The sequence below is a fragment of the Oryx dammah genome, unplaced genomic scaffold, assembly GCF_014754425.2.
Source record: "Oryx dammah isolate SB20612 unplaced genomic scaffold, SCBI_Odam_1.1 HiC_scaffold_17, whole genome shotgun sequence".
NCBI classification, from domain to species: Eukaryota; Metazoa; Chordata; class Mammalia; order Artiodactyla; family Bovidae; genus Oryx; species Oryx dammah.
This window is the reverse complement of record NW_024070201.1, coordinates 43,127,451-43,148,106: the sequence shown is the minus strand read 5'-3', so window position 1 is coordinate 43,148,106 and position 20,656 is coordinate 43,127,451. Positions and strand designations below refer to the sequence as shown.

Here is a 20,656-nt window from a genome sequence, read left to right as displayed (position 1 = left end):
CTGTGTTGGGGCTAAGTACCGTGTTCTCTGGAGCCTTCCTGAGATGGAAGGCAGAGTCCAGGGCAGTCTTGAATTGGGAGGGCTGATTTCAAGGCCACCTTAAGATGAAGAGGGCTTCCCTGGTGGCTAAGAGGTTAAAGCGTCTGCCTCCAATGCGGGAGACCCAGGTTCGATCCCTGGGTCGGGAAGATCCCCTGGAGAAGGAAATGGTAACCCACTCCAGTATTCTTGCCTGGAGAATGCCATGGACGGAGAAGCCTGGTAGGCTACAGCCCACGGGGTCGCAAAGAGTCGGACACGACTGAGCAACTTCACTTTCACTTTAAGATGAAGAAACTGTTCCTGTGCCACCCTGTGAGGGGGAGGCTGTGTCCCTGACGCTCTCTAGGGAGAATCTAGGGAGGTGGTACCACCCTGACCTCACCTGCACAGTATCCTCTTGGCTCTGGGACTGGACGGGCGCCGGCTGCCTCACAATGTAATTAATCTGCCCCACGATGGTTTGCTGCAGATGCTGCGGCGACTTGGTCTGGCTCAGCTGCAGGCTGGGCTGTTGGGCCTGAAGGAGGAGCTCCAGGTCCTTCTGCATTTCCTCCAGCTCAAACTTGTGGTGCATTATGTCCATGCTCTGGGAGCAGGCGGGCCCCGGGGGGCTCTCGTGCTGACTAGAGGCCAGATGCTGGGATGGAGGGAGAGGCGGGGGTGGCTGCTGTTGGGGTGGAGGGGGCGGAGGGGGCGGAAGTGGCAGCTGCTGCTGTGGCGGTGGCTGAAAGTGGCTGAGCTTCAGCTTCTGGTGGTGGCCAAACTGCACCTGGATGGAGGGTGTCTGCAGGGTGGGCGGGGCATGGGCTCCTTGCTGGACATCCTGTGGGGGAACGATGCACACGGGCTGTGAAGTCAGCTGCTGCCCCAGCCGCTGGGGTGTACTCTCCGGCTCAGCACGGGGCTGGGTTTCCAGCCAGGGCTGAAGCAGCTTTGGCGGGTGAGGATTGCAGGGCAGTTCCTTCTCCCTGGGCAGCAGTGTGGAGCACTGCAGGGAGCCCAGCTGCTGGGGCACCATCTCGGAGGGCTGCCTAAAGCTGTGCACTGGGTGTAGGCTGGGTGGGGGGACCTGGCCTTTGAGGGAGGGTGAGACTGGGGAGCAGTGGGAGCAGCACACGGAGGAGGAACAGATTGCTGGAGGCTGGAACTTGTGCGAGGGATGGCTGAGAGTCTCTTGCTGAGCCACTGGGGACTGGTGGCTCTGGTGAAAAGATGATGGTCCCTGTAAGCCTCCATAAGCAGGAGTATCTGCCCGGGACAGCTGTCCACCCTCAGTAGTGATACAGCCTAAAAATTCAGAATAGAGAGTGTTTCCAAAGGTGATCTGCAGTTGTTCCCCCTACTCCTGCTACCTCCCTCTTCCAGGGCCAAAGGATATCATTCAACAACCTTGTACCAGAGGCAGAGATTCAGAAATTCAATCCCTAGCCCCCAAGACTCAGTCTAGAATGCTATCAGTAATAGAAACTATACAGACCTGTGCTGGGGGCCTGGGACATTTGAGGAATCAGCTCAGCTCAGCTCTTACCAGAGGCTCAGTCCTGACTCTGTTTGTATCCCACTAGGGAAACCATGGGCTCCCTCACAGAGTACCTACTTCTTTCTTAACAGAATAGCCTAAGAAAGACTCAGACCAAAACCATCAACACTTGCGGGAGAAGAGGGAGTGTACTAAAAAGTAGCAAAGGAGATTCATCCCCAGGACAAATGGGTAAGTCCTCAAATACAGTTCTGGAGAACTAGATGTTGGGCAAGCAGGGTGGAGGAGAGTGAGGAAGCTCCATCCCCAGGTCAGTGCCAAGAGCCAGTGCTGATGTCTGAGGACCCTAGGCCCTCATGCATGAGAAGGTGATGCTATTGCTGTTTTAGTCTAATGGCTTCTTCAGGCCCTCTGAGGCTTATGTAGGGGAAAACCAAGTGTCCTGAGGGCAGGTGGTCACCTTTGGTCACTTAGTGGAGGGCCTGACTCAGAGCAGGTGCTCACCAAAGGTCTATGGAATTGTATCAAAAGGGAAAGGGAAGCAGAAAATAAACCTAAATATCCATTTATTATTTTGTCAAGTTCAAAACACTTTCAATGAGAATATCAGTCCAGATAAAGGCAGCAGTTGGCCATTAGTTTAACAAACCTACCATTAGGTTGTCAACACAGGCACAACTTCAAATTGTCTACATTCTGCCTAAGTATTGAATGCCAGCAAGTTATTGCAGCAGGGAAGAAAAATGTGCAAGGTCATGAATTATCTTCTAACATCTCAACTCCAAAAGACATGTGTGCCATTGCCTGTCTGCCTCTCTGCCTGTGTCGCTGAAGCATCTCTGTGCCCACACACATGTATGCCCTTGTACTCGGAGACACAGGTCCCCCTGCACTGGCATACCGCATCTGGAGAGCAGGACCACTGTCTTGTCTCCTCTTCTAGCAATGAAACCAGCAGAACAGGGACGTTCATGTGAAACAGGAAACTCAGATTTCAACTGGTCCTCTTACAAAAGTCCTATACTGCCACTGCTGTTTAAGCTGTCAGCTCTCCCCACCCCCACCCCAACCCCACCATCATCATCTCCAGGAAAAGGTTTGCTGAATGACTCCATGACCACTGGCAGTCTCAGGGTGCGCTTTCTCTGGGGCATATGCTGATCTACCCAGTGAGTTAAGCAGATGGTCTAAATGTGTTCTTAGCAATCATGCAAAGGCCCATAGAGTAGGCCCTGGGCTCACCTAGGGAAGCCAGCTGCTTGGTCCAGAAGTTAGGCTCCCAAGTGAATCTGATGCTCCAAGGGGAGCCAGGGTCTGTGTTACAATTTGTCTCCAGCAATCGCTGCATCTGAAACACAATCTGACAACAGCAATGACCAAAGGTCATTTCTTTGGGCATTTTGTGCCAGAGTGAGAACTCCCTCTCCCTCACTCACTGGACAGGCTGAAGGGCCCAGAGTCAGGGCTATTTAGCCTGTGGTCCTCCCCAGTGTGCTCCCTCATTTCCTTACACCTTAGTATCTTGACATTCCTCCCCCTCCCTCTGCCACTACTGATCCCCTTCCTCTTATTGAGGCTTTTGGAATGCCTACATTCTTATCTCGTCCAGGCCTCAGATGATTTTAATTCTTCCTCAGGATATCATCTGACAGCACCCTCTCAAGAGTGCTCCCTTCATTCTACCATAATCTCAACTGGAAAGTCCACGGGGGCAGACACTCTCTGAGTTCCCCAGAGCTGTCCTTCCACCCACTTGTAAAACTCCCTTCCATCCTAGTCAACTGCCCTCTTCTTCCCTCATCCTTTTCATCTATCTCCTATTACTGCTGCTGCTGCTAAGTTGCTTCAGTCGTGTCTGACTCTGTGCGATCCCACAGATGGCCGCCCACCAGGCTGCCCTGTCCCTGGGATTCGCCAGGCAAGAACATTGGAGTGGGTTGCCATTTCCTTCTCCAACATATGAAAGTGAAAAGTGAAAGTGAAGTTGCTCAGTCGTGACCCCATGGACTACAGCCTGCCACGCTCCTCCATCCATGGGATTTTCTAGGCAAGAGTACTGGAGTGGGGTGCCATTGCCTTCTCCGTCTCCTATTAGTAAAACTCTCCTATTTATCTAGGACTTTGGCAAGTCTCCAACTACCCTGCTAACATCTAATTAACTAATGTCCTAATCAACGTTTTAGCCTCTTACTTCCTTGAGCTCTTTAATGTAAACCACCTTCACTTCTCTTTTCAGTTCAGTCACCAGACCTAGACCATTTTCACCATCTAGAGCCATTCTACCTATGAGACCTTAAACTCCAACAACATACTCCCTGATCACAACAGCTCTTGCTCTTCCTGAGCATGCTCTTCCACCTCATTGATCTCCAAGCCCTGCTCCCTCAGCCCAGCTGGCCATCCTAGTTTTCCATTGCTTTAAGTAACAACATCACTAGTGCCCTAATTCCCTTCCCATCAGTGCCTGCCCTTGCATCAACCCAGCCACCTCAAAGCTATATTACATGCGGTCGCCTCACTGATCATTAAGCTCAGGGACCCCCTCAGTCCCTTCCTTTCTTGTCAGTTTCCTCTTCCATGGTCCTTGAAAGTGAAAGTGAAGTCCGACTCTTTGCCACCCCTTGGACTGTAGCCTACCAGGTTCCACCATCCATGGGATTTTCCAGGCAAGAATACTGGAGTGGGTTGTCATTTCCTTCTCCAGGAGATCTTCCCAACCTAGGGACTGAACCCGGGTCTCCCATATTGTAGGCAGACGCTTTACCATCTGAGCCAACAGGGGAAGTCCCTCCACGATCCTTAATGACTATTTAAAATCTTTACTTCTCTCCTGAACGTCATTTACCCAATGTCTAATCCTCTGATTATCACTGCTTACTTCATAGAGGGTGAAGGCAAATTCCCTCAAACTTGTATCCCTCCTATTTTCAGACTTAACTATATTATACTGACATCTTCCCATCCTTCAGTCTCAGAGAAAAGAAGCATCTCTTGTTTAAAGTCAACCATTTCACTCTAGATCCCACTTCCTTCTGCTTTCCCAGTATGCTCCCTCTACCACACATCGCTTCTATCTTCAACTTCTTCTCCCAAATAAACATGTGCAAATGTTTTCCTTATTTTAAAAAAGTATCCCCAACCCTGTCTCCTTCTCAAGCTACCTTATTTCTCTGCTTTTCACTAATTCCTTTGCTTTCTCACCTCCCATCCTCAATCCCTCATTCTAGCTTTTGACCTTTCTACTTTGCTGGAGAGAAAAGCTGTTGGGGTGTCTTACCTTGGGCCAAGGTTATACCATGGGCCTCCTGATTCTGAGATTTCTCTTCACTACTCATCCTCTATCACCTATTTAGCAATGATAACATTGATCACTTAAAAACTTGAAGCTCTCTGTTAAGTTTTGTGTACCACACTCTGATTTCTCTGCTGACTTCTGATGGTTGCCTCTCATCTCCTTCACTCATCTCCCTCCTCTGTGCTGAAAACGAGGACATTTCCCGGGGTTCCAGATCTGTTATTTTCTTCTTTCTTCACACACTTTTCCAATACCACCCAAATCCCAGGGACTCACACATCTTTTTCTCTCTCTCTCTAACCCTGACTTCTCTTCTGACTTCCAAACCCATCTATCAAAACAGATTTGGGACAGCTCCCTTTAGACACCCTACAGGCCCCTTAGATCTGACATATCCAAATACAAACCTCATCAACTCTTTCAAAAGTTCTGCTCCTTTTCCTGGGCGTCACCAATCTCTTAAGCCCAACACTTCAATGTCATCTTCCACTCCTCCTTTCCTCTTAGGCCCCATTTAAACCCAACTTCCTAGGGAAGGTCCAACACACTTCTAGTATTAATGTCTGGATCCATGACCTGAGACAGAACTACAGAACTTCCTAGCTGAGTTGCCTGGAGGAAGGTAGGTCTATTCCAGCACCTGGGTCCTTTGCACGGTGAGGTTTGGTAAAAGATGGTTTTCACTTACTAACCCAAAGTCAGTGATTGAGGAGTTGGAGTTCTTCTTACCAGCTCTTTGCTGAAAAGGAAAGGGATGCTGGTTTTGCTGCAGACAGCCCAGTTAATGAAATTCTGCACATGCTCAAACTGGCGGTTGAGAACCATGATGCTCTGTAACTGCTGTTCCAGCTTCCGCTTCCTCTCATTAGTGATGCCCTGGGTACAGAGAGAGAAGACAGAGTCCCTGATCCTGTTCTTGGACTGCAAACCACATGCTTGAGAAGTCTAGTGGCCTGTGTGCATCAGTGTAAACACAAATGGAATCAGATGAAACGGCACCCCTGAGAGGAGGACATGGCTGCTGAGGGACAGAGGGAGGGAGAGAGAAAGAGTAGGTAGATTTTACAGTGCAAATAGGAACAAGTGATAAATGACAGAGGAAATGAATGTCTAGATTTCTTGGGCATAGCTCGTTTCATGACTCTTTCAAGGCCATAAACCTGCGAAGTCCAGGAAGGCAGTTGCCTTACTGCCACAGCATTAATGGGAGTTTGATCTGATTTTCTAAGCCCTTAATGAGCCAACTTCCCAAAATTAGACAGGACATTTTAAGATACAGGGAGTAGCAGAGAGCTATGGAAATTGCACATCTGAATTCTAGCCCAGGCATCTCTGAGCCATGAGACATATTTGATATGTGCCTGGTTTCTGCCCCAAGGAGAGTACAGAACCTAGCCATCTGTTCACATATACCTCCAACTCCTCTATGAGTCCATTGGCCTGTTTGTTCAGTTCATTCATCAGAACCATCTTGGCCATTTTGATCTGGTTTTCCACCTTCCTGTGCTGGTGCTTCACCTCAAAAATCCTGCAAACAACAGGAGGAAACAGCATGGTGAGCCTTTCCCTCCAGGCCTACAACAGCCTTCAGACAGCAAATGTAAGAGCCTACAATGTGGACGCTTTCTACTGAAATCAGGGATCAGCAGGCACCAAATGTAAAGAAATAAGAACCTTCTTCCACTATCCATCCTACCGTTTGTACAATCCAGCCCACTTGATCTAAGTGGGCCAATGGCCCGAAGTTCAACTCATTTTTCTCTCAACAAACTACAGGTCCATCCCCAGGTCAAGTCAATAGCTCATCAGTTCACACAGCACTAGAGGCAAGACAGAGAGAGTGAACACAGGTACGACTTCATGTAATTTCTTATTTTATTAAAAGGGAATGCTCTACTAAACAGCGTCATGCAGTGAAAAGAGCCTAGGTAGAGACAGAAAGTAGACTAATGGTTGTCAAGGGCTGGGGATGCTGCAGGGTGAATAGGGAGTGGCTGCTAATGTGTATGGGTTTCTTTTTAGGGTGATAAAAATGATGTTTTAAAAGTAGACAGTTATAATTGTTGTACAACTCTATGAATATGCTAAAAAACCCACTGAACTGTATATTTTATAAAGGAAATTTTATGGTATAAAAATCATATTTTTAATATCTCTCTATAAAAATTATATAAAAAATATAAAATTGCCCTTTTAAAATGTACAATCCACTAGGGCTTCCCTGCTGGCTCAGTTGGTAAAATATCCACCTGCAATGCAGGGGACTCAGGTTCGATCCTTGGATTGGGAAGATCCCCTGGAGAAGGGAATGGCAACCCACTCCAATATTCTTGCCTGGAGAATCCCATGGACAGAGAAACCTGGAAGACTATAGTCCATGGGACCACAAAGAGGTGGACACGACTGAGTGACTTTCACATCATAACAATGGTTGCACAACTCTATGAATATGCTTAAAAAAAAAAAACCCCACTGAATTGTACATTTTAAAAGGGCAATTTTATGGTATATAAATTATATCTCAATAAAACCATTTTAAAAAAATTTAAAAAGAGGCTTTGAAGCCATACAGACCTAGCTTCCAAACCCAGCTCAGTCTCTGACTAGCTATGTGATCTCAGATAAGTCACCTAATCTCTCTGAACCTTACCCTCCTCATCAGTAGAATGGAGATAACCCTTGACTCAAAGAAAGAACTGATCAAAATGATACATGCATGATGCCCAATCCAATGCCTGCCACGTGATCCTCTCTCAGTACCTGCTTATTTCTCCTTCTACACAAAATATTGATGATTTCATATCATGTATAGATGTATAAGGAAAACATTTGGAAAGGAGTGATAAAGGATAGATTGCCACTGACTTGTACTAACATAATAAACAGCCCTCTCTTTCCCAGTATCTACTCTGTGCCCTTGTTCTTAAGCACCTATCTTTGGTCAGTTCATGGTCATGTTCAGAAGGCAGGCACTTTAGCCCAGGTCCCCTGTGATCATCCTCACCTAGCTTGGCTCCATTCACCAAGAGATGACCCGAAACCCCCTCCCTGGCCCTGAGACCTCTAAGACCAGGACATGTGCCTTCTGGGACATATGCTAGTGTCTGTATGTCCACTCCATCCTGGTCCTGGGACCCACGGTGAGAGGGAGCAGCGCATTTCCAGTGTAGGCAAGGGGCTAGCCGATGCTACCTGTCCTCGATTTGCTTTGCAGATGTCTGTAGACTGGATTTCTTATGTGCCACCTGTGTAGTCACACTTTCCAGAAGCATCCTCTGGTTTTGCAAAACTTCTTCAAGATGTCTGCACCTAGAGAAGGAGGCAGAGAAAAAAATGAGTAAGACTGAGTCTTATTCTGAGCATGCCAGCTAAGCAAGAATCCCCGCAATGCATTGCCTCAGTCAGGCCCAGTGCAGGGAGGCTGGGGTTACATCTAGGGAGTCAGAGACTCTTAGCCCTTCAGGGCTTCTCCAGAGAAGCCCCACACAACAGAACAGAGAAAACCTTCAGCCCAGCCTGGGGACTGAAGGCTGGCTTAAGCAGGGAGAGGATTTCCATGCACTGGGAACCCAGCACTCTCACAGGTAGAGAGTCCAGAGCCCTCCCAAGTCCCCTTGGGCAGCCACCCTGCCCGACCTGTGCTCTTTGTGTTCCACCATGAGGCAGCTATGGCAAGTAAGCACATCACAGGTCTCGCAAAACAGCTTGAGAATTTCCTGCGTGTGTAGAGGACAGTACAAGGCGAAGTCTCCAGAACCACCATTCACTCCTGCCAGAGAAGATGGAGAAAGTGGGCATGTCTTGCTCAGGAAGACCTCTTAAGTTAGCTCCACTGAGCACCCTCAGCCTTCTATGGACATAGGGAAGACCCCGAGCTAGAGGGAAGGTGGTGCAAAAGTGACCCTCTCTCTGGGCCAATTAGGTTCCAGGAACACAACGAGGAAGATGGGCTTACACTGGCCAGATCTGCACAGTTGTCCAGAAATAACCACCAAGCCCCAGGCATCTCACCATCTGCTGAGCCTGAGGAGCCTGCTACTTGCTGCACATGGATCTCCTGCAGAATAGTGAGTCCTTCAGAACTTAACCTACACCTCCTCGTTGGCTAGGATTCTGCTACGGTGGGGCTGAAACAGCTGCCCAATCCAGACTGACGCTGAAACCAGCTACCCAGATCAGATTACATGGATCATAAACTTTGGTTCCTGTCTGACGAAGGTAAAACCTTTCCCACAGTTCAAGGGCATTGAAAAAAGACTTTGAAGAAGATTGTCACTTAAAACAGACGGTGCTGGATGGATAAATGGACAAACCCTGATCCTGGATGTTAAATTAATCAAGTAACTAAACAGAAGTGGGGTCTGATTGCTCTAAACAGAGGTGAAAGACAGGGAACTCAATTAGCTGCCACAGTAATTTAAAACTTTTCCTCCCCGCACCATCTCACTCACAGTCGCCTACTCCCCACGCGCCCCCTGCCGGCCTGGCAACAGGGAGAGCCTGGAGTGAAGGCACACTGTGCTGTGACTCTGGAGGAAACAGCTTTTCTTTTGGAAAGGCTCTGAGACCACCCCTAGTCTCACCTCCATCAGGGAAACAAGGGCAGAGAGCTCTTCTCCAAAGATTTTGTGGTTTGGTACTACTTACGGGGCGGGGGGTGCGGGTGGGGGGTATGTGAGCTAGTGGAGGGGAGGGAGTGATACCTGGAGATCCCTTCTGGGTCCGAGAAAAGAGCGGGCCCCCAGGGGCCGGACCATGCCGGTGCTCCTCCGTGCAGGAGCTGCAAAGCCAGCGGTTGCAGTAGGTACAGAGGATGTGAGCTGCCCTCTTCTCCTTGCACTCCGAGCAGTTCTAGGAGTAGAGAGTTCTGGAATTACTGACAGTGTCTTCATCATTTGGACCTGCTTTCAAGAGTGGTAAACACGCTAGGGACTGGGGACCCACAGAGCTGTTCCTCCACTATTTTGGAGTACAGTCCATTCTGGAGAACTGCCTGGGAGGGACACGTAGGGACACGTGAAGGAAAGCATGTGACTAAGAGCATTGGCCTCAAGGCCTGTTCACACAAATCCTGTGTTGCAGCTGAGGATAGGCAGATAAATAAGGCAAGGTTCTGCTCTCAAGGTACACAGCCTGGACAGTGTGGCAAATACTCAGTGGGTTATGCTGTGATGAAAGGATGCACCAAGTGCTAAGGAAGCAAAGAAAGGTTTCCAGGAGTTCCATCTAGGAGAGGCTAGGAAAGGTCCTCCATAACAAGATGACATTTGAGTTGGATACTGAATGACAAATAGAAGTTCACCAGGCAGACAAGGGAGGAAAATGTAAAGCACAGGCCAAAGCAAAAATTTCAACATGCTACGAAGAAGAAACCGTAGCTGTATGAGTGCACAAAAAGATGATCGTAAACAGCCAGGAACGAGTACGACAGACCAGCTCTCAGAGCTGTGTTTCCACTACTGGGGCTTGCCAGGACCAAGAATCTCTGGCCTTCTCCTGGTACAAATGTTCGTTCATTTGGTCAGAAAATATCATGGAGGGCTGATATGAGAGATGAAAAGAATATTTCTGAAAAATTAGCCTATCTGTGCTGAATAATACAGGCCACCAAACTGATGTGGATTCTGACAGCTTTGTCCTCACCCTGGGATCTGACAAACCCACAGCAAGAAAAAGGAAAGAGGAGAAATGTAGGTTTTACTGACTAAACTATTAATTCCTTGAGGGTAGATACATGGGTCTCTGTCTTCCTAGTACTCAGAACAGGCCCTGGCATATATGTCAGACATTCAGTAAGAATGTAATACAGGAGCAAGTAAGTAAAATAGCAAATGAATAAAATGTAGTGGCAAGGATACCCCAGTGGAGAAAGAATGAGAAGGGATATTAGTCAGTAAGTGGTGTGAAATTTCAGAAACTCAGGGAAAAGGTATTAGTTGTTAAATACAAGCAAAACTGATGAACCCATCTAACCCAGCCTGGTGAATGAGTTTCAGCTTGAGTATTGGGACGGTGGAGGGAATAAATGCTTAGTAGTCATAATTTCCAGTAAAAGCTATAAGAGAGAAAAAAACACACTCATTTTGCTTCCCCAACTGAAACATTTTGATTCTCTTCTGGATAGAAGGATGGATGGGTGATTAGGTAAACTGGTGGAAGGGTAACAAGTAAGATGGAGTGATGGGTGGACAGATAGACTTATGGACAGGGTCGCCCAGATTTCTGAAAAGGATTAGTTGCTTCTTTGCTTGTTCTGACTTACCCTCACCATCTTGGATTGCCCAGAAGAAAAGCACTGCAGCAGAAAATGTTCAGTTACATCCCTGGTGATGTATACTCACTCACACCCAGGACAGGAGATGAGCTCTGGGAGAAGAGGGTAAAGATGGCACAGTCAGGGCAACATGGCAGATTATACATAAGACCTAGATACAAGGCTTTCTAATATACAACTCCCAGGTATGTACCAACACCATCTGTGCCAAAATGAAGTATGTTTGATGCCATGGCCTGCACTTACCATCAAGGTACTCTGGACATGGCCAACCTATTAGGGGCCTGCCCTACAGACCTCCCCACATCCTCAACTTTGCCTGATCCAGGAGCTCTTTCCTTCCTACAAAATAGAGGCCCAACCCTGCTCCAGTTGTGATAATCAGGTGCCTTCCTGCTGCTCCCACCCTGAGAGCCCAGTTCCCACTACTGGCTAAGTTCACAGGGGTCAGTTTAGCCCAGGGCACAGCTCCAGCCATTTATATTACTGTGTAGGAGAATTTCTTTAGAGATTTCAAAGCTAGAGCTTTCAGAAAGTTCTAGCCAGAGAAAGACAAGGACTGCCTGCCTGCTTATCTAGGAGATACTCTTCTCTTGTAACAACCAAGACTAACTGGTCTGCCCCTGGGGCTCAGAGAGCTTTTGCTGCGCCTTCTCCACACAGCCCACGCTGGGTGCACCCCATATATGTATTTTCACCCCTGAACATGAACATCTTGCCCTACCTCCCTCTCTCCAGAGAAATGCAGCAGTCTCCAACACGTTCGTCAGCATGGTGGGTTCCTGAACTATATAAGCAGTATGACACTGCCACCCTGAAGACTGCAGTACTTCAGGTCCACTCCGTAAGTACTTGGCCCACTGAGGGCAAGGAGAGAGCTCCTGAGGGCCAGGTGCCTGTGCCCAGGGATGAGGACAGCCTGGAAAGGGGCTGGCTCTGCCAGTGATGTAGCAATAACACCACGGTCTTCTCTGTTTCATATCACCAAAATGACACAAGGGCAGTTGCTCTAGAGTTGCAGGCAGACAAACCAGTCCAAACACCAGGTTTACCACCCAGTGACCCTGGTTGGGCAAGTCACTTAATCTCATTTAACTCCTCAGTACACCAGTTTCTTCATATGCAAAATAAAAGGGAAAACAAGAGTTGCTGTGAGGACTGAACTAATCAATACTTGAGAATTCACATAATCCTCCATGAAAGCTGATTTTGAATTCAAAAGATTTCTCATATCCCATTCATGGTAAGTCAATAACTTTAATTATCAACGCTCGCATGTGATGAAAGTCAGATAGTCTGAGAGACTGAAAAAGTGGCCACAAATTCTTCCCCTCCTTGTGTCCATGCTCTTGCAATCCTATCCATTAAAAGTGGAGTCTTCAAAAAAAAAGTGTGGTCTAGTCTCTCTCCTTTGAAGCTGGGCTGCCCTCATGACCTGCTTTGGCCATCAGAATGCAGCAGAAATGACACTGAATAAAGTCGAAGCCTAGACCTCACGTGGCTTTATATGATTCTGCTCTCCCTCTCAGAACTCGAATATTGCCACACGAATAGCAGGTTAGAGAGCTGGAAGATAAGAAACCATGTGCAGAGAGGCCTTAGTTGTCTCAGGTAAGCCACCTGAAGCCAAAACAAGCCAGGGAGCCCCAACTGACCCACCAACTGAACACAGACATGGGTAAGCACAGCAGAGATTAGCAGGCCCAGTGCAGCCCAGCAAAACCACCCAGAATATCACAGCCCAAAGTCTCAGCCTGCAGATTCATAAATAAAGCTTTGTTATTGTCTTAACCGCTAAGATTTGGAGTGGCTTTTGATGCAGCAAAAGGTAACTGATATATCCTGGAAAAATCAAATCTACAAAATCATGCAAAATAATAGTTTACTACCGCTCTTCTCCTCACCTACCACTCCTCCCTGCCAAAAAAAAAAAAAAAACCCTCCCTTAGCCTCTGCAGAGCCACGGACTTTAATGACAGAGCTGGATCTGCAATCTCCTGGATACTCTTCTGCCCGTCAACAGATGTGGGAAGGACGTTTGGCACAGGGGGCATCATCCAGGGGCATCATGCAACTGTCCCTCCCTTCCACTTGGCTGGTCAGGGAAGACCCTCCTCATTTCCCCCCAGGTCAGAAATGCTGTTCTAGTTGTTGAAAATAATTTCCATAAGGCTTTCAACTCCCTGGTAGCAGATGCTCAAACATTAGTCATAGTAACACAGTCTCATTAGCATGATGAGAAAAAGAGAAATAACTGAATAGATCAGACAAGGCCTCATCACACATCCTGTACCTCCCATGGCGCCAAAGGCCAAAATCCTTAGCTTGTGGCTCAAGGCCCTTTCCACATTGGCTTCAACTCTTTCCAGTCTCATCTCTAGCTTCACATGCCACACATCCTATGTCCTTGCCATGCAAAATACCTTTGCTATCCCCTAAATGCACCAAATCTTTGCATAACTCTTGTGTTTGTGAAAGTGTTTGTTCCCTCTCCCTAAAATACTCTTCCTTGCTACCCCACTCCTTTTCAGATAAACTCCTTCCTATTCATCCTTCCAAATTGGTTCGAAAGTTCTAGCTTTGAGAAGCAAGGTTGATTTCCCTTAGGAAGAATAAATTATTCCCTCTTCAGGGTTCCCACAGTACCCTGAACATCCTTCTAATATAACATATATCACATTGCATTTTAACTATCTGTTCATATGTCTACATACAAAAATAATCCACAATTGATACTAAAAAATATTGCATGATTTTTAGCATATTCAACAATTATGTTTCTTTCCAGTTTGAGTATTCCATGTGTATTCCTTGCACTCACAGCCAATGAAAGTAGAAAAAAGCCATCTGGAAGTTTTCTGGGTGGTGGAAAAAACCAGCCCAGGAAAATACAGGAACAAGGTCTGATTCAGAGCAGAGGTGTGGGCCTTGGGAAAGGCTGTGAATTGGGAGATGTAGGTTCCAGGTTCAAGACTGTCACTAACTGTGCAACCTGAAATCAGTGACCCCTTTTTTCTGAATCACAATTTCTACATCCTTAAGTGAGAGAAATGGGAATAGAGGGAAGTATGGATTACCAGGCTTCCCTGGTAGATCAGACAGTAAAGAATCTGCCTGCAATGCAGGAGACCTGGGTTCAATCCCTGGATCGGGAAGATCCCTCTGGAGAAGAGAATGGCAACCCACTCCAGTATTCTTGCCTGGAGAATCTCATAGACAGAGTAGCCTGATGGGCTACAATCCATAGAAGCACAGAGTCAGACATGACTGACTCTGACTAACACACACACACACATGGATTTCTCAACCCTCCTCCTCCGCAACTACGTTTCAGAAATAAATTCCCCTGGGCAAGATAGGAAGAGACAGACCACCCTTGCCAGTAAGTCAGGCCTGGCTGAGGGAGGCCTGGACTGAAGAGCTCCTCCTGTCTGAAGAGGGGCTGCTGCAGCTGATAGCAGAGCTGGAGAACCGCAGCGGCAGTGGTACCCAGGTTCCAGGATAGCTGTAGGGCCCAGAGTAGACACGGAGGACATGGGCTCTCTTTGTGTCATAACTTTTGCCCAGAAATTCTTATCTTCCCTCAGGAGGTCTGTAACCTCCCTAACCCCCATCAAGCTGTGTCAACCTTGAGCTTCTTATTTTTTAAAGAAGATTCCCCATTTTTCAATGAGGATACCAAAACAAAGTTCTTTTTTTGACAACTGGAATACATGAACTCCTAGAGCTGTGCATATATAGAAAATGACCAAATATCAATTTACAATATTTAACATTAAGTTTTTAATACAGTTTATAATATTTAATATTAATTTAGTCATTTAAATCACAAATTACATAAAATATTGTTTAGATATATTGCTTTTATTTTTCTACTTGAATTTTTCAAGTGGCAGCATTGAGCTTTTATTTCATACAGAGGACCATCCGTTCTAAGAAATGGAGGACCAGGGCCCAAAAGCCACACAACCATCCCCAAAGGAGATAGCGCTTCTGCTTCCAGAATGAAGAACTCACAGGTACCAGAGGCCCTCTGAAAACTGAGGCTGTTCAGTCCCTCTGTCACAAGAGTGAGCACTTCTGGGCTCTGGGAGGGTAAGGCAGACTATTCTTTTTCCACCACTCCCTATATTAGGCACTTTACAGGTTTATTTACCTGTCAATTCACCACATAGAGGTAGGCACTATCCCCATTTCAGAGTCAGATAGACTGAGGCTTCAAGAAGTTGTCACCTACAGAAGATCACAGAAAGTAGAGGCAGAACTACAACTGGAACCCAAGTCTGTCCACCTCTAAAACTCACCCCTGCTCATGTCGCTATACTCCTCTCTAATTCAAGTGTTTGGAGAAGGAAATGGCAATCCAATCCAGTATTCTTGCCTAGAGAATCCCATGGACAGAATTCCGTCGACAGAAAGCGACCACACTTTCACTTTTCACTGTCAACTCAAGTGTAAACAAACAAGGTAATTTTAATTTTTTAAATTAACTAAATAATTTGATTATAAGTAAAATATTCCATAATAATGATCAAACTCTAAAGATGATCTGGACCCAGCTTTGAATTTGAAATCCAGGAAGAGCTGGGAGACAGCCCCAGTGATGCTTACAGTTTTAAGAAATATATTTGAGAAAAGGGAAATGAAACAGAGTTTTTCCTACCTAGAAAAATAAATCTGGAGGCAGTTTCATTCTGTAGATGAGTGGTTCTCAAACTCTGTTATGTATTTGAATCATATGAGGCACTTTTAAACATCCTGATGTCCGGTTCACAGCCCATGTCAATTAAATCAGTTTCAGGAGATGGGAGCCAGGCAGTAGTATTTTTTTAAATTCCCCAGGAATTTTACAGGTTGATTACAATGTACAACCAAGTTTGAGGACCAGTGCCATAGAGTGAGTACCCCTTCCCACTGTGGCTGAGCCTGATAGATCGGCCTCTGTATCTCAGCAGCTGAGAAAGGCAGGCTGACCAGTCTTAAAGAGGCTCCAACAAGTTAAGAAAGATTCTGAGTGCAGTTGTAATGTATTTCCCCTCTGACAGAGAAGAGAAAAGGGCAGATGCCCAACAGACAGAAGAGTGTCCTGATCCCAGGTCCCTGGAGGACACAATTTGCCTCCCTTAACTCCCAGCTTCACAGAAAGACCCATGAGCAGACTTAGGGTGCAGCCTGAGATCTGGCACTACAACCATTGCTGCTGCCTAGAGAGCGCGATAAGCCCGGAACTTAGCAAGGCAGCAAGGAAGGTGGACCAAGAGTGGGTAGTCTACCCTCAGATATGAAGGGCAGTGCCAAGACAACCTGGGCACGGGGCCAGGACGGGAGAGCATGCCCAAAGAGGTCTCAGAAAACTAGCAGTGGGTCAGCCCGGCCCAGCAGGCACACGCACATAAGCCTGAGCCCAGTGCTAAGCAACCCTCTGAGGGTTAAAAAAGCCTGTCATTCTAAAGCTCTTGGCCAGGGCTCCCTGAAACTTTGCAGCCAGGGCCCACGCTCTGACTCCAACAGAGCAGTGGCATCATCTGGAGAAGACGGATGCTCTACTGTCAGCTTTCACCTGTAGAACCAAAGCTGCACAAACCTAGCTTCCAGACCTAGCTTTTTCCACTGCTCACCTACTCAATTCCCTCACCATAAAGATAGTGACACAGAGGCCCAGAGAGAGGGAGGGACATAGCTAAAAAAACAGGTCCCTGTAAACCATTGAGCAGTCCCTGATTACATCTGTAGCCACAAGTAAGACGTTCTACTTCTCTATACCTCTATCACATGTTATACAAGGAGGAAAAAACTCTCCAGTTATATCCTCTGGCAGGCTGGCCCTCCTCACTAACCATTCCTGCTCTCCCACCCAAGGCAGCCCCAGGGTACTGGGCATCAGCTAAGGCCCCCACCACATGAGACCCCCAAAGCCTTCCTCTAGCCCAAAGCTCAGAGCAGCAGCATTACCTTTAAGAAACACGTTGCACCCACTCCCCAGATGCCCCCTCCCTGCTAGAAAGACAGATTTCAATCCTAAGGTGATTCTGTTCCTGCCCCTGGCTGCCAGCAGGCTTAACCTGTGGCGCCTGCTGCCCTGTGACTAGAGCAAGACCTGGGGGAGAAGTCAGAAGAGCGACAGGTGAGCCCACCACAGGTCCCAGAGGATGGTGCTTACCAAGTGCCCAGGAACACCCACCCTGCACGCTGCAGCCAGCTGGGCTACAGGGCCTAAGCCTCGGGGAGCTGGGTACTGGGTGGGGCAAGGGAGCAGCCTGAGTCCTCTCCTGCTCTCCCTGATGCACCCTCAGCCAGGGCTGCATTTCTCCAGCTCACCTGAGACGCTTCTGCAAGAAAGGGCTTGGTTGGCTCCTCCTGTTCCTGTTTATCTCGAAGGCTCTGCAGTATTTTTCCCAAACTGAACAGCGAGAGGGAGACCTCAGAGAGGAGACTCTCTTCCTAGCTGCATCTCCTTCCTAATCCTCTGGGTGCCTTGGAACAGAAGCTCAGAAGGAAGAAAACGAGATTTTCAACTTTCAGGAACTAGCTCTGTCGCCCTCTGCACAGCTCAGGAGGCCATCACTCCCAGCCTTTTAGGACTCGATCCAAAAATCCTTCAGCCCTCCATGTTCCCCAAAATGACAGTGCTCATGTGTGGCTGGAACCTGCCCCGATCCGGCAGCTCATTTAAATAGAGCTCATCACAACAACAGTGTTGGTGGAGAAGTGAGTAGCTGCAGGGCCCTGGGGACCCCCTGTTTATACGTAGGAAGAATGATGCAATCTGGGTATCAAAATAGCAATCCAGAATGGAATAACAGGCTCACGCAGCAGCGGTGCCGGCACAGCCAGAGCTCAAGTTGACACACTCTGTCAGCCCCACACTACTGCAGCGCGCAGATGCCAGGCACACACTCTCACCGCAGCGTTCCAAAAATCAGCAGGAGCCCAAGATAGCCCTCCATGCCCCCGGCACAGAAGGAGGGTGGGGGTGAGGGGGCTTCGACAGACATTAAGATCTGTCTCCTACACACTCACCTGCTCCTGCCACTTCACCTGAAGTCCTTATCCTGTGACGTCACAGTCAGTTGCCATAGTGACCAAATGTCCGTCACAGTGGAGGATTAGGACTTCAGATGGAGAAGACACACATTTGCAGCGCACAAAGGTCCTGAGAGGTGTCCCTGGCAGCCAACCCTCCCCCTCCCCCCAGGGAGATACAGTCACACACAAGCTGGGAGAGAAACAGCAGGGAAAAACAGGGTCAAGTTAGAGGAAAGATATGAGGATGGGTCAAGACTACGAGTCTGGGATAACTGCAAAAGCCCAGAGTACAGGAAAATTTTCAAGAGCACAGAGGGAAAGTGACAGGAATGAGCTTGGAAAGACTGGCAGGAGAGTATGCTCCTGAAGAGCCCTGCCTGCTGAGCCAAGGAGCCTTTATCCTCAAAGCAGAGGCTACCCAAAAAGGTTCTGAAGACTGACAGACTGGGCTTTATGACTGCCTTGATGGTCTAGGGCTTCCCTGCTGGCTCTGCCTGCAATGCGGGAGACCCGGGTTCGATTCCTGGGTGGGGACGATCCCCTGGAGAAGGAAATGGCTACCCACTCCAGTAATGTTGCCTGGAGAATCCCATGGACAGAGGAGCCTGGTGGGCTAGAGTCCATGGGGTTGCAAAGAGTCAGACATGACTGAGTAACTAATACTGATGGACTGGAGATGGGAGAGGGGAGTGGGGAGTAGGGAAGAGGTTTAATAGCCTAAATGAGGACAGAAATGGAAAGAAAGCGACAGAAGAGTTGTTTCGAAGAGAACCAATGGAACAAGACCAAAGTGGGATGCTGAGCAGAGTGGTGGAATGTGTGACAGAAACCACAGACGGGCTACCTTTAACAGAGAAAGGCAGCAGCAGAAGGAAGCAGGACCTGCATTTTACTTCCTATGGCATCTATAGCCTCTTAAAAAGATCAGGCCTCATTCTGCCTCGCTGGACCAATGATTTACAAATGTGGAGGGTTTATTAGAAACCCCCTATCGACCAAACCCAAATCTCCTGGGTGTGAGTACAGCACCAGGAATCTATATTTTTAGCAAGTTTCCAAAATAATTCTTAGGCATCCAGATCAGATAGATGGATATCTGTATCTATATATCTCCCAGGTGGCGCTAGTGGTAAAGGACCTGTCTGCCAATGCAGAAGACATAAGGGATGACGAGGGTTCGATCCCTGGGTCGGGAAGACCCCTTGGAGGAGGGCATGGCAACCAACTTCAGTATTCTTACCTGGAGAATCCCATGGACAGAGGAGCTTGGTAGCCTATAGTCCAAAGGGCCACAAAGAGTCCTACTGAAGTGACTTAGCACACACATCCAGACCAGCACTGGTTCAAGGGACCAGAAATCTTGAATCCATTGCCTGGACAACTACAGAAGCCTCCTAGCAGGTCTTTCTATATCCAGTCTTGTCTCCTCTAATCATTCTTCTCAGTAAGCCTGAATGATTTTTCAAAAATACAGATTTGATTATATTCCACTGACCCCAAACCTTCAATGTCTCTGTACTGTCTACCGAATAGCCTAAATTGGTTAAGATCCTTTTGTTTGGAAAGGAAATTTGGCCCTAAATTTCCTTTCCAAACAGAGTTCCTACTTCTCTCCTTCAAGTAGTCCTATATATGTGCCAAACTCCCTTCTGTTCCTCCTGCTCTCCCCTCCCTGCACCTCATCCTAACACTATCCCTTGCCTGTGATTCCCTTCCATATCTTTTGGCCCTGTCTGGCTCCTATGCAGCTATTTCTATTTGATGCCACCCACAGGTTCAAATTCACCCAATTTCCCCAAGCAGAGCCTAAAACAAGGGTCAGAAAACTAATTCATCTGTTTTTGTAAATAAACTTTTATTAGAACACAGTCATGCCCATTTATTTTGATATTGTCTATGACTGCTTTTGTGCTACAGTGGCAGAGTTGAGTAGTTGTAACAGAGCCTCTATGACGTGCAAAGCCCCAAATTACTTTCTATCTATACAGAAAAGGTTTGCTTATCCCTGACCTAAAGCAACAGCTACCATGTTTCAGTCTCACCCTTTGGGGTTCAATTCCAATAATGGGAACCTACTTATTCCAAAGCCAATTGCCATCCCTGTGTGCTCTAGTTCTGCTGGGTCACATTTCAGCTAGATCTTCAGTTTGGGGGCTTCTGTGTTGGCTCAGATGGTAAAGAATCTGCCTGCAATGCAGGACACTGGGGTTCAATCCCTGGGTCGGGAAGATCTCCTGGAGAAGGGAATGGCTACCCACTCCAGTATTCTTGCCTGGAGAATTCCATGGACAGAGGAGCCTGGTGGGCTACAGACTTCTGGGGCCGCAGATAGCTGGAGATGACTAAGCTAGCACTTTCACTTTGGGAGGATGTAACTTAACAAGGAAAGGGCATTTCAGAAGGGGGGGACACTATAAACAGAGGATAACAGATGACAAGAGTGTGAGGCCCTGTGGGGAATGAATGTAAAGCCCATGCAAAGGAATGACAGATGCGGTTTTTTGAATAAAATTAGTGTGGGGTCAGATAGGGAAGAGCC

At 47.6% G+C, this 20,656-nt stretch overlaps 1 protein-coding gene across 1 annotated transcript in view; it reads right to left on the bottom strand.

The window, feature by feature from the left end:
* Nucleotides 1-18,570, bottom strand: part of TRIM66 (tripartite motif containing 66) — a 40,250-nt gene extending 21,680 nt beyond the window's left edge. Inside the window, exons 1-9 of the mRNA XM_040258430.1 lie at nt 17,410-18,570; nt 11,080-11,183; nt 9,521-9,668; nt 8,454-8,586; nt 8,010-8,126; nt 6,231-6,345; nt 5,547-5,693; nt 2,765-2,882; nt 425-1,329 (exon numbers count right to left, since the gene is read on the bottom strand). Of these exons, the coding sequence (XP_040114364.1) occupies nt 425-1,329; nt 2,765-2,882; nt 5,547-5,693; nt 6,231-6,345; nt 8,010-8,126; nt 8,454-8,586; nt 9,521-9,668; nt 11,080-11,088 (1,692 nt within the window). The 5' untranslated portion in view covers nt 11,089-11,183; nt 17,410-18,570. The remainder of the gene's footprint in view (nt 1-424; nt 1,330-2,764; nt 2,883-5,546; nt 5,694-6,230; nt 6,346-8,009; nt 8,127-8,453; nt 8,587-9,520; nt 9,669-11,079; nt 11,184-17,409) is intronic.
* Nucleotides 18,571-20,656: the final 2,086 nt, after the last annotated feature.